Raw genomic sequence first — 14,910 nt, 5'->3', positions numbered from 1 at the left:
TTCAATCCAGCAGGTTATTCAACTGAATACCAACAGGGATTAAAAACATTAAAGCTACAAGTCAGACATTTGCTGGAAGTCTGCAGAGCTGTACAATAATCCTTTTTAGCATTTATATGACTCTGGGCAGCTAAGTACATCTGCATTTCCTGCCAACAGAGACACAACAGGGCATGTGTGCAAATGAGGGAAAACGTCACCTTAATTTTTCTGTTTGCTACTATCGGCTACAGCGCTCCTTCATTTAATGGTTCATTTTTCTCAACTTATGGAATCATAGTAGCTTTAAAGAAGCTTTAAATGGAAATGCATCTGTTTTAGATAGTATGTGTTAGATAAAAAGAAATTTAACACGTTTCCACTACCAGTCATTTCATATTCACATCTTTACAAAAAAGAAGACACTGTTAACAGCAGAGAGCACTAAACAAAGGAACAGTCCACTGGATAGAACGAGGCCAAAATGAGTTTTGTGTAAAAGACACATATATATCCAGTACATATGAATGTGTGAGTCCAAGTCCATCTAACCGACGAAAACAAGAAAAACAGTGAGTCCGAGAAACAGGCAGCTGAAGCTGTAGGCAGCCATCGACTGAGCGGACATGGTGATGGTGATTCCAGGCCTGCAGAGATCACAGTTTGCACCACAGAAGAAGCAGGAGTCCATGCCGGGCAGACCTCGCGAATTGTACGTGCTCATCGCGTTTCTCGCTGAAATTAAAAATACGATCATTCACATTATATTTTTTTTTAAAAACGACACTATTCACAGTCGTACTCACTTGGCTCATAGTAGTCGTAAACGCGTGCCACAGCGTCGTGCACGCGGGCCACTTTGTAGTTTCTGACGAGGGGAAGGTTGATACAAACCTCTGACTTGTTGAGCTGCAAATGACACCAGAATAATGTCACTACGCACGTGATGTAATCGGATTCCTGCTATTTTATCAACATGCATTTTCATTTAATGTAGGAAACCAGTGCTGGTGAAGCATTGCAGGGCAAATGAAAAGGGGTTAATATCACACCCAAATAATACGCATAGAGCGGGTTTTAAAGCTTCACGCTGATTGCCGTTAGGCTGCTTCAAACACTTACTGAATCCAGGTACAGGATGACTTTCTCGGGTGCCGTCTCCACCTTCCTGATAACAGCTGATTGGACAGCAGCCTCAGGAGAGAGTGTGAACCCGCTGAGCAGGCCTACATCCAATATAACCATACCTGTGTGAGGTATCAGCTGACTGTCCTTTAATCTGGAGAGGACAAAATTTTCAGAGTGTTTAACATGCATAGTAACCAAATGATGATAAATCTTTTTGTCTGCGTAGGTTCTCAGTCATCCAGCTCATAGTAATGGATGTTTCACCTCAAAACGTCTTCAAGAAACTTGATTTTGTTTTCAAGCTCCTTGGATAAATCATCTTCCTCCATCTCCCCCTGTCCCAGCATCCTCCCCCGTCACACTAACCCTCTGCATGGTCTCCTTCACCACATTCATGAATATTCTGTGAGGTCTTCCATCGTCCACCATCCCTCCTCTGCACGTGTCCAAACCATCTCAGCTGTGCCTTTCTGACTTTAACTCAGAAGAGCAAAATCCGATCTGTCCCTCTGATCTACTCATTTCTAATCCATCCTTTCAGGCTGGGTTAACCAAATAAAAATAAATACAGTACATAGAAACGCACTGTCCATGTGTGAACCGCTCACCTTGTGCATACAGACAACATCATGTGATTGCGGTCGCTGCCATCAGCAGCATCGATGCGTAATGAGAAAGCTTCGTCCGCAGCTTGCTGGTGGTTCTCTGCAAAAGTTTCCCTCTCCAAGTGGTAAAAGACGTTCAGCTGTAGTCATGGAAACAGTTACAAATGTTTGATTATCGATTAAAAGCTGAAGTATACAGTTAAAAGAAAACACACGTCTCATACAAAAACTAACAGCACAACGGAGAGATTAACCTTTCACCTCAGTTCTCCTCTCAGCGATTTTATCTGCAGTGCAGACAGATGCTGTCTGACGTTAATTGCTTGGGATCCATTATGATGCAGCATTTTCATTTATGATGCACAACGTTGTGCTAAGAGAAGCTATCGCGCACAGCTGCTGCTGCAGTTTATGCTGCTCGCGCGCTGGTGGTTAAACCGTCTGTCGAGCTCAACACGATGGAGGAAACATTCCTGATGTGTAAGGGCGAGTTCCAGTTTCTCATCAAATCTGTACCTTACAAATAATTCCTGAAATGGAACCACAGCGGTACACAGAAACAGAGAAGCCGTACAACTGCACCTGAAATGTGGCAAAGCCTCTGCCTTCCATGGATATTTTTAGATGCAGATTGTTTTCAGCAGGAATCTGAGAAACATGAAATGAAAATTGGAGATTAAATAAATTTCAGTTACTGTACATATCAACCATCTAACGCCAGGTAACGGATGCACCTCTTGACTTTGATATGTTCGATAGTTGGTGGCGTTGATTCGAAACAGTGATGAAGATTCTGGAGAAGACACACTGACCATGAGGTTGATGGCATTGGCACCGCTGAACGCTGCGTAGGAAGCCAGAGCCTGGAGAGCTACTACTGTGTCCTGAGGAAGGGAACAGAAGATGCAGCCATCGTGGATAAATATCGACTTTAGGGGCAGAATGTGGGAATATTTGTGAGAATCCATGGCGGAGCTGAAATATGCTGTATATCTGTACACAGGTGAGAATCAGTAAGAGGAAAAGAGGTTTGTCTCACCTGTGTTGTTCCGTAGCCTCCTAGATGGTTTCTCTGTGTGCTTAACCACTTCATTTGTGTAATGCCATCAAAGAGTGAGCCACGGTTGATGTGAGCTAGCAGCACATACGAGGCCATCTCGATCTGTGCTGAGGGCAGCTTCTGGTTACGTGACCTCGGGCCTGCAGACGAACTCCACATCATCACTCCATCTAAGAGAATAACCACAGGCTAACTGACACAGCCACTGTATAAGTCGGTAAGTAAAGGATGGGATGTTGCTGTTTTTATAAAAGCTTCAGATAGAAAAAAAGGCTGAGTCACCGATGTAGTCCGCTCTCTTGCCGAGTTGAGTCAGTGCGGTGAAAGAGACGGGACTGTTGACCAAAGCTAAAGCGTAAGCCGTCAGACACAGGCTGTAGTTACTAATCACTTCACTGGACACTTTGTCCTCCAGGTACTTTCTGGCCAGAGACACACTGGCTTCGTGTATCTCCTTCATACAGAGAAACCAATACAGTATTATTAGCATTCGCAGACATCCTGTCCATTTAAGTATCAGCTTCTAGAAAGCTTAAAAATAGATTTCTGCCCTAACTCACTGTGTAGATTTCATCCTGCATAAGTGCAATCAGGACATAAGCCGTCAGCGCCACCGGGCCCTTATCCAGCCCTCCCTGCATCTCGGTGTGGATCAGTCTGCCCACCTCACTGAACTCTCCTTGGGGGCCCTGGCGTTTTAAGAGCCAAGACACAGCCCTGTCCAGGATGCTCTGGTCTATCTTCACGTAGGGCTGAGCCTGGAGGAAGCAGCGCAGCACAAAGGCCGTCAGCCTGGATCCAGAGAAAGAAGAGAGGAGAGAGAAGAAGGAGCATCAGAAAATTTGCGATTTTAGAGAAAACATTTATGAAAATGGACCACACGGGTGACCTTACCATGTGCTGCCAGAGGTGTCGCTGTTTCCAAAAGCACTGAAGGAACCGTCTTCTCTCTGGTAGGACAACTGTTTCTGATAACCTTACAGCAAAAAAGCAAAAATGCTTGTGACAAACCCCTTAATGGGCTCAGAGAACCTTCAATTTAACACTCAGAAGACGTTCTTATATATTGTGATAACTAGTTCTCCAGGTCAGTGATCTTTATGAGTGACCGAGGTCCATCTAACCTTCCATCATGTAAGCTAGAGCCTTTCTCCTGAGCTCTTGGTCATCCTGGTTTGAAGTGTCCAGGTACTGGATAACATATACACTTGGAGCAAAGTGGATCATGTTCTGTTCCCCACATCCAAGCGGCAGCTGAACCAGTGAACCCAAGTTGTTGATGGACAAAGCCAGGATATCGCCTGCGAGAAGCAGCAGGACAGAGGATGGAAAGATTTAACGCATGAACAACATGTTTGTTTTTGAGCAATTTGAGCTGGAAGGTGAGACCGGAATGGGAACAGAAAGTGTCTCTTTCACCAGACGAGTGTTCAAATAAGGTAACTTTTGAATGGAATATAAAGAGTATTTTTTTTAAATGGGCACCTTGAAAGTCGGGGAAGTGGCTTAAATGACACGTTACAGAAGGATGGAAAAAAAAACAGCCTCACTGAGCAGGAAGCCGCAGTTCTGCAAGATGAAACGTTTATCCTGCAGCTGACTATCAAGACAAGCTGAACCTGAAATCTATAGCTGAGGAAAATCCCGACGCTTGCTTTTCTGCTATGATACATGCCTAAATGACTCAAAGTAAACAAACTGCATGCACGAACAGTAAGAGGACAAACGGCAGACTTACCAGCCAGTACCACACGGGCCCTCTGACTGCCGGGCACCACATTTGGGGGGAAGGAGAAGGAGAGGGCTGTGGATTTGTTCCGTTTCTCCGGTTCCATCTCCAGGAACAGCGTCTGAGAGAAGTACTGTTCAACTCCCTCTGGCTTCAGGAACAAGCATTTCAGTGTTATGATAGGAATAACTGTGCCGCATAAGTTCAAAAGCACATCTTGTAGCGACATCGTGTTGCAGGCACCGTCCTATGCTCAGACATCTCCCTGCTTTATCATACCTTCACCATCACTCTCCAAACAAGACTGTCTGAGGCCTCTGCAGACACAGCATCCACAGATATCTCCACCTCACCCAGAGCCAAAGGCCTCACAGGGAACAGAGCTGAAGCAGAGCCGTGACTCTCCACGGTGACTTTCTGAGCATTGATAACAGATGCATCTTTTCGGTGCGTCAGAACAAACTCAAAGGACTTGCTCTGTGCTAGCAGCACGATGACCTACATATGCAGAGAAACGTATGACAGCAAAGCGCAATCTTTAAAAACAGGGAAAATATGCCGTGCCAGAAATGATGGAAGTGAGCAATAATTCATGCAACAGGGAGAGACTCGGATCTCTGTCAATAGATGTCAGATTATTTACCAAACTCAGCCTTATTCAGCTACAATGTACCACAAAGTGCGTCCTACATACATCCATCTCCTGCTCCAAATGGTTGATGATCTTCACTTCCAACACAATCTCCTCTCCTCTGATGAGGAGTGATGGGGCGCCCAGAGACAAGGAAAAATCTTTGGAGACAGTCAGCTGTCGATGAAACAACATAAGCGAGAGTTATTAAGAAGGTCGGGGAAGATAACTCCTCAGCATCTCAGTTCGTAAAACTCCTCGTTCGTAAAAGAAGGAAGCACGAATACCAGAAATGTGAAGAGTGTTTTGTTACCTTTTGCAGCACAGGAGTGAAGACCAAGCCCAGGTTCTCCGACATCACCAGTGCTAAAGCTCCCATAGCAGTAATGCCATCTGGAACGAGTATTTTCTCACTTGTCCAAGTCCGATTGCTGAGAGAAAGGAAAAAGCAGCAATATTCAGTGAACTACAGGGAGTGCAGAATTATTAGGCAAGTTGTATTTTTGAGGAATAATTTTATTATTGAACAAAAACCATGTTCTCAATGAACCCAAATAAACTCATTAATATCAAAGCTGAATGTTTTTGGAGGTAGTTTTTAGTTTGTTTTTAGTTTTAGCTATTTTAGGGGGATATCTGTGTGTGCAGGTGACTATTACTGTGCATAATTATTAGGCAACTTAACAAAAAACAAATATATACCCATTTCAATTATTTATTTTTACCAGTGAAACCAATATAACATCTCCACATTCACAAACAGAGGTGGGACCAAGTCATTGTTTTGCAAGTCTCAAGTAAGTCTCAAGTCTTTATCCTCAAGTCTCAAGTCAAGTCTCAAGTAATGTCAGGCAAGTCAGAGTCGAGTCTCAAGTCACTGGTGTAAAAGTCCGAGTCAAGTCACAAGTCTGAAACTTTGAATTTCAAGTCCTTTCGAGTCTTTAAAAAAAAAAACAACGAAAAAATAATGTTGCAGTTATGCTAAATGTAAATATTAGACCATGTAATTTTAAAATCTGTGTTTTTCTCAACACATGACAAAATAGTTAACTTAGAAAATATACACAAATTGTGAAATTGCACCTCTTTAAAATGCAGCTCAATTAAACCTAGCTCCAAGAATAGTTTTCACCGACAGTTCTGAGATAAGCTGCATGTTATTCTTGGATGCGGTTGTAGGACCGGCTTTAAAATCGCATGACAAAAATATCATACACATTAAAAAAAACTGCATCACCAACGTAGCCTGGACAACATTTGCTAGTTAGATGAAGTCAGCTATCTCATCGTAGCATATTTATATGCATATTTATAATCATACGGTTCTTGGAGTGAGTGCATACACTCATGAAGTTTAGTAACTTCAGGTCACTGCAACAAGCCCAGGTACAGTTTACCGACGGATGGGTACAGGACCTTGAAATGCACCGTGTAGAAAGTAAAGACCATCGTACGTATCATAAGTTTACCAGTCTCACAAATCGTCTTCATAAATACACATTCGTTAACCGTTTATTAATATAACCTTTGAGCTCAACGGTAATTAATTAGTAGTGGAAATAATTTCTGGTAGCATCACAGAAATGTAGCAGTGACAACAATACTGTATGCTGTAATCGTACTGGACAATTAGTGATACAAAAAACCTGTTTTATCCTGTGAATAAAAGTATATGTTTTTGTCAATGTACCATAATAACAGAGGCGAAACGCAATATTGTGTCAGGACAATTCACTATTTATGCACAATAAATAAAGGAGCATAGCGCGACAATTTCTGTTCAGCGCCAGACTTGCTTGTAACCTATATCACCAGTTATGTTATGAAAGTGACGTATTAACTACTAAAAAACACTGACCTTTGTGTAAATGCTTGGAGCAGACTAACCTGTGAGCTGGAGGGTTCTGGGACGTTATATTTGACCTTTGAATGGCTGCAATCCAGGCCACCCGTCGCCTCTTTGTTACTTCGGAAACATGGCTCGAACAATTTCTCTTCAACGAGGTAATCCGATAACAACCGATCTCTTTACCCGTCGGCTTCCCGTGGCTGTCATGCGACCGGCTATTGCAGTTAATAATACAACGGCTTCTTGTGTTTCTTTTTATCGCTGTGTAACTGATTTTAATTGAAAGCCTGCGTGCGCTAGTACCGCTTGCCACGAGTTCCCAGAATCCTTTGCGGTTCTACCCGTGAATGACGTCACATTTTCAATCTCTATATAATATGTATGTTAAAATTTGTATTTGGGGTAAAATATCAAGTCTTTTCAAGTAAACCGGTTCAAGTCCAATTCAAGTCCCAAGTCATTGGTGTAAAAGTCCAAGTCAAGTCACAAGTCTTAGAACATTTTTTCAAGTCAAGTCTAAAGTCATAAAATTAATGACTCGAGTCTGACTCGAGTCCAAGTCATGTGACTCGAGTCCACACCTCTGTTCACAAATATACATTTCTGACATTCAAAAACAAAACAAAAACAAATCAGCGACCAATATAGCCACCTTTCTTTGCAAGGACACTCAAAAGCCTGCCATCCATGGATTCTGTCGGTGTTTTGATCTGTTCACCATCAACATTGCGTGCAGCAGCAACCACAGCCTCCCAGACACTGTTCAGAGAGGTGTACTGTTTTCCCTCCTTGTAAATCTCACATTTGATGATGGACCACAGGTTCTCAATGGGGTTCAGATCAGGTGAACAAGGAGGCCATGTCATTAGTTTTTCTTCTTTTATACCCTTTCTTGCCAGCCACGCTGTGGAGTACTTGGACGCGTGTGATGGAGCATTGTCCTGCATGAAAATCATGTTTTTCTTGAAGGATGCAGACTTCTTCCTGTACCACTGCTTGAAGAAGGTGTCTTCCAGAAACTGGCAGTAGGACTGGGAGTTGAGCTCGACTCCATCCTCAACCCGAAAAGGCCCCACAAGCTCATCTTTGATGATACCAGCCCAAACCAGTACTCCACCTCCACCTTGCTGGCGTCTGAGTCAGACTGGAGCTCTCTGCCCTTTACCAATCCAGCCACGGGCCCATCCATCTGGCCCATCAAGACTCACTCTCATTTCATCAGTCCATAAAACCTTAGAAAAACCAGTCTTGAGATATTTCTTGGCCCAGTCTTGACGTTTCAGCTTGTGTGTTTTGTTCAGTGGTCGTCGTCTTTCAGCCTTTCTTACCTTGGCCGTGTCTCTGAGTATTGCACACCTTGTGCTTTTGGGCACTCCAGTGATGTTGCAGCTCTGAAATATGGCCAAACTGGTGGCAAGTGGCATCTTGGCAGCTGCACGCTTGACTTTTCTCAGTTCATGGGCAGTTATTTTGCGCCTTGGTTTTTCCACACGCTTCTTGCGACCCTGTTGACTATTTTGAATGAAACGCTTGATTGTTCGATGATCACGCTTCAGAAGCTTTGCAATTTTGAGACTGCTGCATCCCTCTGCAAGATATCTCACTATTTTTGACTTTTCTGAGCCTGTCAAGTCCTTCTTTTGACCCATTTTGCCAAAGGAAAGGACGTTGCCTAATAATTATGCTCACCTGATATAGGGTGTTGATGTCATTAGACCACACCCCTTCTCATTACAGAGATGCACCTCACCTAATATGCTTAATTGGTAGTAGGCTTTCGAGCCTATACAGCTTGGAGTAAGACAACATGCATGAAGAGGATGATGTGGACAAAATACTCATTTGCCTAATAATTCTGCACTCCCTGTAGTGGATCAGATGAATCACCTTCCCCTCTCAGCCCTTACCTAACGTTAGTGTTCAACCACAGCAAAGCTTCAGCACCATCCATCCAGTGGTGCCAGTCCTTGTGCACCTCTGGGGCATGTCCTTCTGAAAGCCATGAGATTGTATTTATAGCACTGAAGATGCAAAGTCAAGTCAGTATCGTAACTACAAAAAAAACAGCCGTTTTACCATTTTTAGGTCCAGGCTGGTTTTTCCTGTATAATTTCGTATTGGTCAGGATCTGAAGATCACAGTCCTGTGGTGGGACAGGAAGAGGAAAAATGGGTAACAGTGAATCTGTTTGGGCGAGAAAGTTTTTAAATGGATTGTTGTCAGATCACCACATGAGTTAGAAGTCAGGTGTGACGTAAAGTCTAAGCGTCTTTATAGGAATCTGAGGCGATCGCAGTTTTTAAATGATCTATTCTACCACACACACACACTCACACCTACACTCTCACACACACTCACACCTACACTCTCTCTCACACACACACTCTCTACAGACTGTCAGAGCTTTGGAGGTGAGAAAAGGTGACACTTGGTTTCCTCTATTGCAGCGATCCTTAAGCCTCAGGTCCTGAATCCAGAGCACTGAGGTTACCAGCTCTTAGAAACAGGAGTCACCTCCTAACAAAGCAGACAGATATGTTATATCTGGACGAGCCGGTTTAGTGATCACTTTTTCAATTTCCGTGCAGTATCTAACTGGGAACAGTGTGCCGGGGGACTGAGGTGACTGGGGTGACTGGGAGAACAATATGAAGGAAATCGTGCGGTATCTAAAACAGGTGACTTTCTGACGAAGGTTCGCAGGAGCTCATGTTTCACAGATGAATTTTAAGCTTTTGTCTGCAGACATAATCAGCATTTATACAGAAGGAAGCATGGTTACTGCGGTCATACCCCTTCCTCTTTAAAGTTCAGATCGGGCTGCAGGGCGTCATCGTGTGTCCCCATTACCGTGACTGCCAGCTGAGACCTGGATTCAAGACCGGTCACAGTCAGCGATACCTGCTCACCTGGCTGGGCGCTTTCACTGCTCCACTTTAATGACACCTGAGGGGAGCACGCACACAGAGTACGGCACAGGATGAAGAGGATTACTGTTGGGAATTCATTAGAGCAATATAATAAAACGAGATCCTGTACATAGCTGTCTCGACTGATGGATATTTGTGCTGCGTCGCTGATGATCTCGCCGTCAGACAGGATGCAGTAAACGGTGACACAGGCCGCAGGGGCCCAGGACAGCGCTGGGGTCACAGAGAAGGACGAGGAGTTTTGGGTCCCAGCAGCTACCACCTGGCCTTTAGAGCTCACCTACAAAATACAGTGGGGCAAAAAAGTATTTAGTCAGCCACCGATTGTGCAAGTTCCCCCACCTAAAATGATGACAGAGGTCAGTAATTTGCACCAGAGGTACACTTCAACTGTGAGAGACAGAATGTGAAAAAAAAATCCATGAATTCACATGGTAGGATTTGTAAAGAATTTATTCGTAAATCAGGGTGGAAAATAAGTATTTGGTCAATAACAAAAATACAACTCAATACTTTGTAACATAACCTTTGTTGGCAATAACAGAGGTCAAACGTTTTCTATAGGTCTTTACCAGGTTTGCACACACAGTAGCTGGTATTTTGGCCCATTCCTCCATGCAGATCTTCTCGAGAGCAGTGATGTTTTGGGGCTGTCGCCGAGCAACACGGACTTTCAACTCCCGCCACAGATTTTCTATGGGGTTGAGGTCTGGAGACTGGCTAGGCCACTCCAGGACTTTCAAATGCTTCTTACGGAGCCACTCCTTTGTTGCCTGGGCGGTGTGTTTTGGATCATTGTCATGTTGGAAGACCCAGCCTCGTTTCATCTTCAAAGTTCTCACTGATGGAAGGAGGTTTTGGCTCAAAATCTCACGATACATGGCCCCATTCATTCTGTCCTTAACACGGATCAGTCGTCCTGTCCCCGTGGCAGAAAAACAGCCCCATAGCATGATGTTTCCACCCCCATGCTTCACAGTAGGTATGGTGTTCTTGGGATGCAACTCAGTATTCTTCTTCCTCCAAACACGACGAGTTGAGTTTATACCAAAAAGTTCTACTTTGGTTTCATCTGACCACATGACATTCTCCCAATCCTCTGCTGTATCATCCATGTGCTCTCTGGCAAACTTCAGACGGGCCTGGACATGCACTGGCTTCAGCAGCGGAACACGTCTGGCACTGCGGGATTTGATTCCCTGCCGTTGTAGTGTGTTACTGATGGTGACCTTTGTTACTTTGGTCCCAGCTCTCTGCAGGTCATTCACCAGGTCCCCCCGTGTGGTTCTGGGATCTTTGCTCACCGTTCTCATGATCATTTTGACCCCACGGGATGAGATCTTGCGTGGAGCCCCAGATCGAGGGAGATTATCAGTGGTCTTGTATGTCTTCCATTTTCTGATGATTGCTCCCACAGTTGATTTTTTCACACCAAGCTGCTTGCCTATTGTAGATTCACTCTTCCCAGTCTGGTGCAGGTCTACAATACTTTTCCTGGTGTCCTTCGAAAGCTCTTTGGTCTTGGCCATGGCGGAGTTTGGAGTCTGACTGTTTGAGGCTGTGGACAGGTGTCTTTTATACAGATGATGAGTTCAAACAGGTGCCATTCATACAGGTAACGAGTGGGGGACAGAAAAGCTTCTTACAGAAGACGTTACAGGTCTGTGAGAGCCAGAGATTTTCCTTGTTTGAGGTGACCAAATACTTATTTTCCACCCTAATTTACGAATAAATTCTTTACAAATCCTACCATGTGAATTCATGGATTTTTTTTTCACATTCTGTCTCTCACAGTTGAAGTGTACCTCTGGTGCAAATTACTGACCTCTGTCATCATTTTAAGTGGGGGAACTTGCACAATCGGTGGCTGACTAAATACTTTTTTGCCCCACTGTACATACATTACTAAATCATTGTTGGGTTGAAGAAGTGTCACGGACAGGTGCACAACTTCCGGTAACAGTGTTTAAACACACACATAGTACTCTGCATTAATGAGTAATTGTGTGTAACACAACAAAGCCACAGAAATGATTTACAGTTAGAAGCTTAGACACTTATGTGCTGGCCACTGTAAGATTTTCTTGCAATTCATAAGATTAATTTTACTTTACAATATGTTGCATTTTGTCCTTAATGCAGAAAAGATGCAGAAAATCAAATGCACACACTGTGTATTTAACCAAACATACCACAAAGTGAAGCTTGGTCAGGTTAAAGGTGCTCTCTACATTTATCTGCAGAGGCAAGCCAATCTGGAAATTAAATAAATATAGTTACATTTTGGATACATGCAGCTGTGATATATTAAAAATATTAACTTTGTATATAATACCTGTGCAGATGTGTTGCCGGGGGCGATCTGAACATACGAGTCGCTCGGAGAGGAGAAGTTGTTGGAAATCTTCAGAGTCTCCTCACTGGACTGAAATCTGGCCTAAAAATCAGTATTTATAGCAGTAAGATAAAGAAAATGTGCACTTATGAACTGATGTTCTCCATCTTTCTTTGTTCTTCTGAAAACATAACACATCAGAGGTCGTGTTTTTAATTTCAGTCATTTCTCTTAAATTTAATGTCATCTTTTACGCTACTGAAACTCTTACAAGCAACAAAAGTACAGAACTGTGATTGTTCTGCAAGTCCACCTTTGCGTGTTGGAGAATTACATTACTGACCTGAATAAAGAGCGTCACAACTTGAGCCTGTAATTTAAACCTGATGCGGACGTCCCCGTCCTCAGACACAGGAAGTATCAGAGCTGTGGATTCTGCGTTTTTCACAGACGTTATCTGATTGATTTGAACCACAGCAGAGTGCTTTAGATCCACTGAGCTGAGCGGCTTCCTGTCGTATCTTGAGATCCTGAGCTGTGAAACAGAGGAGGCACTAATACTGTGTCCAAAAGGCTCTGACATGTGAGTTATGATAATAATAATAACTCACGTTTGTAGAGAAGTGTAACGACGGCTTTAGCGTGGGTGGAAAATCGTGGAATGTGAGCTGGAATACATTCTGCATCAGGTGGACTTTCACGGTTTTGTTCACTTTAAACCCTTAACAAAGAACATTATGTTGTTTGGTGAAGTTAAAGTTATACTTGCAGCAACGCTGGTTTATTAAAATGCGTCATACCTGTGGTGCTGTCGTTAACAGAGACAGTAACGTGCACAGTGGGACGACCGTCACTGCTAACTGATGAAGTATGCAGAGCCTGGAGTTGATCATTGCTGAAGAAAAACTGTGTTGATCCGTAGAACTGAAAGCGAAGGTTAAAAATGACAGATAGTGTCTCTTATAGTTTCTATTGCTGTTTCAGTTTATGATTAAAGATATGAAAAACTGAAGAAAAGGGGACATGGAGAGCTTCACCTCTTTAGTTTGCATAGCAGAGGTCGTGTTGCTCATAGCAGACTCCAGAGAAACAACTAATGTTCCACCTAAGGGTCGTCCACCAGGGTACCTAAATGGAAAAACACACTAATGCTGCTTCACTTGCTTCACTTATATGTATGAAAATATGTTATTGGCTGAAATGATCCAGATGAGCTCACAGTGCTCTCACTGATCCTGAGACGTCATCTCCAGCAAGGATGTGTGACGGCGTCTTGATCAGAACGTCAAAGTGTGGGCGCTCTGTGAGACAGGATGGTCATTTTGGTAGATCTCAGTTTAATCCTAGTTTCGATACCAAGAACAAAGCACTGCAGAAGTGGACGCTGGGAAAATTACAAGCTGACCTGAGACTCAACAAGAAGATTAGAAGATCCGTCAAAACAAAAATGTCAGCGAGTGGCGTGACAGGAAGATCGCCAAAGGGAACAGACGTTGCCATTTGGGAACTGTGACTTTAAGTCATTTAGAAAATGTAGAGCTGAAGTACGTGGCGATTCTACAGCAGGGGTGTCAAATATAAAGCCTGGGGGCCAGAATCGGCTCGTCGAAGACTACAGTTGACCCGACAGGATGGAAAATATGAAAGAGGGAATCAATTTAAGCCCAAAGAATCAGGCTGACAGATTTCCTTCATTTACTACAGCAGCATGTAGTTGAAACTGCATGTCTTTTTTTCCTATATCAAAATATTTCAGGGATCAAATGTGCAGTCAAACTTCTTTACACCGACAGAAAGGGGAGTTTCACTGGTCCGACCCACTTCAGGGGCTGTTTGTGGCTCACAATGCAAAATGAGTTTGACATTCCCGTTTTAGAGGGAAAGTCAAGGCATCGCAAAAGGATTTGGATAAATCCTAGGCATTAAATGTAATAGGAATCCATCCAGCTGTTGTCAGAATGATTCACTCTGAACCACTGATGTTGTTCAGGTCAACCAGTGCCGTCTATCCTCAAACTGACCGATCGAACATAAACCATCACCGTTATTTTGGAATAAATCGATATGCACGTTACCATGAAGCTCCACAACAAACTGCTTCTCGTCAGCCACACCCTGCATGTAAGAAGAGGGAAGCTCGGATGAGAAGATATTCCTTCTTAGTCCATCACAGCGTGCAGAGGGGAAAACAACAACAACCCTACATTCACAGTAGCTGCGATCACCCAGCGTCCAAGAGCAGCCGTCTGGGACAAAGGGAATTCTCGCAACACGATTCCCAGATTGGGCGTGGACTCCCACCTGTCGACGATATTCCCACTGGGATCCTGCATGTAAGAAAGGAATATCAGTCAAGGTCGCAGTGAGCAATGAAAAAAGAACAGAGTTCCTGTGGCTTTGTTCTTTCACACAGACAATAGAGACGCACCCGTACAGAGAGATCCACTCTGTCCTTGTATGGATGGTTATCCAGCTGAACACACACGGCTCTGACTTTGACTGCGTCCCCTGGATGGTAGCGGGATCTGTCAGTTTGGATAAAGGTGGACACATTCCTGGGACTGAAGGTTAGGGTGGTGGTGTTGGTGAAAATGACAGTGTTTCCTTTGTAGCCCCGCACCGTCAGGTTTAAGAGGGAATTCTGGGTTAAGGAGTCAGGAATCT

General features: G+C 43.7%; 1 protein-coding gene and 1 long non-coding RNA gene across 2 annotated transcripts in view; one reads left to right on the top strand and one right to left on the bottom strand.

The window, feature by feature from the left end:
- The window catches only part of LOC146685793 (uncharacterized), a 102,399-nt gene that overhangs the window by 31,084 nt on the left and 56,405 nt on the right, over positions 1-14,910 (top strand). The window lies entirely within an intron of this gene.
- Positions 2-13,539, bottom strand: LOC146685797 (CD109 antigen-like). The gene is made up of 25 exons (XM_085441294.1): positions 13,466-13,539; positions 13,284-13,374; positions 13,047-13,170; positions 12,858-12,967; positions 12,590-12,781; positions 12,247-12,348; positions 12,104-12,166; positions 9,775-10,191; positions 9,058-9,124; positions 8,889-8,973; positions 5,446-5,563; positions 5,196-5,309; positions 4,781-4,999; positions 4,511-4,652; positions 3,897-4,073; positions 3,667-3,748; positions 3,333-3,564; positions 3,055-3,226; positions 2,752-2,942; positions 2,447-2,596; positions 2,295-2,360; positions 1,716-1,852; positions 1,102-1,258; positions 786-888; positions 2-714 (listed from the first exon to the last, which is right to left on the bottom strand). The coding sequence occupies exons 2-25, from the start codon at positions 13,317-13,319 to the stop codon at positions 527-529; spliced, it is 3,444 nt and encodes a 1,147-aa protein (XP_085297420.1). The 5' UTR covers positions 13,320-13,374; positions 13,466-13,539; the 3' UTR covers positions 2-526.

Source organism: Copadichromis virginalis, linkage group LG19 (genome assembly GCF_057382275.1).
Source record: "Copadichromis virginalis isolate Kocher_CV1m ecotype Utaka linkage group LG19, C_Virginalis_male_GT1.1, whole genome shotgun sequence".
Lineage (NCBI taxonomy): Eukaryota > Metazoa > Chordata > Actinopteri > Cichliformes > Cichlidae > Copadichromis > Copadichromis virginalis.
The sequence above is the reverse complement of the archived record's forward strand: the minus strand, read 5'-3'. Positions and strand labels throughout refer to the sequence as shown.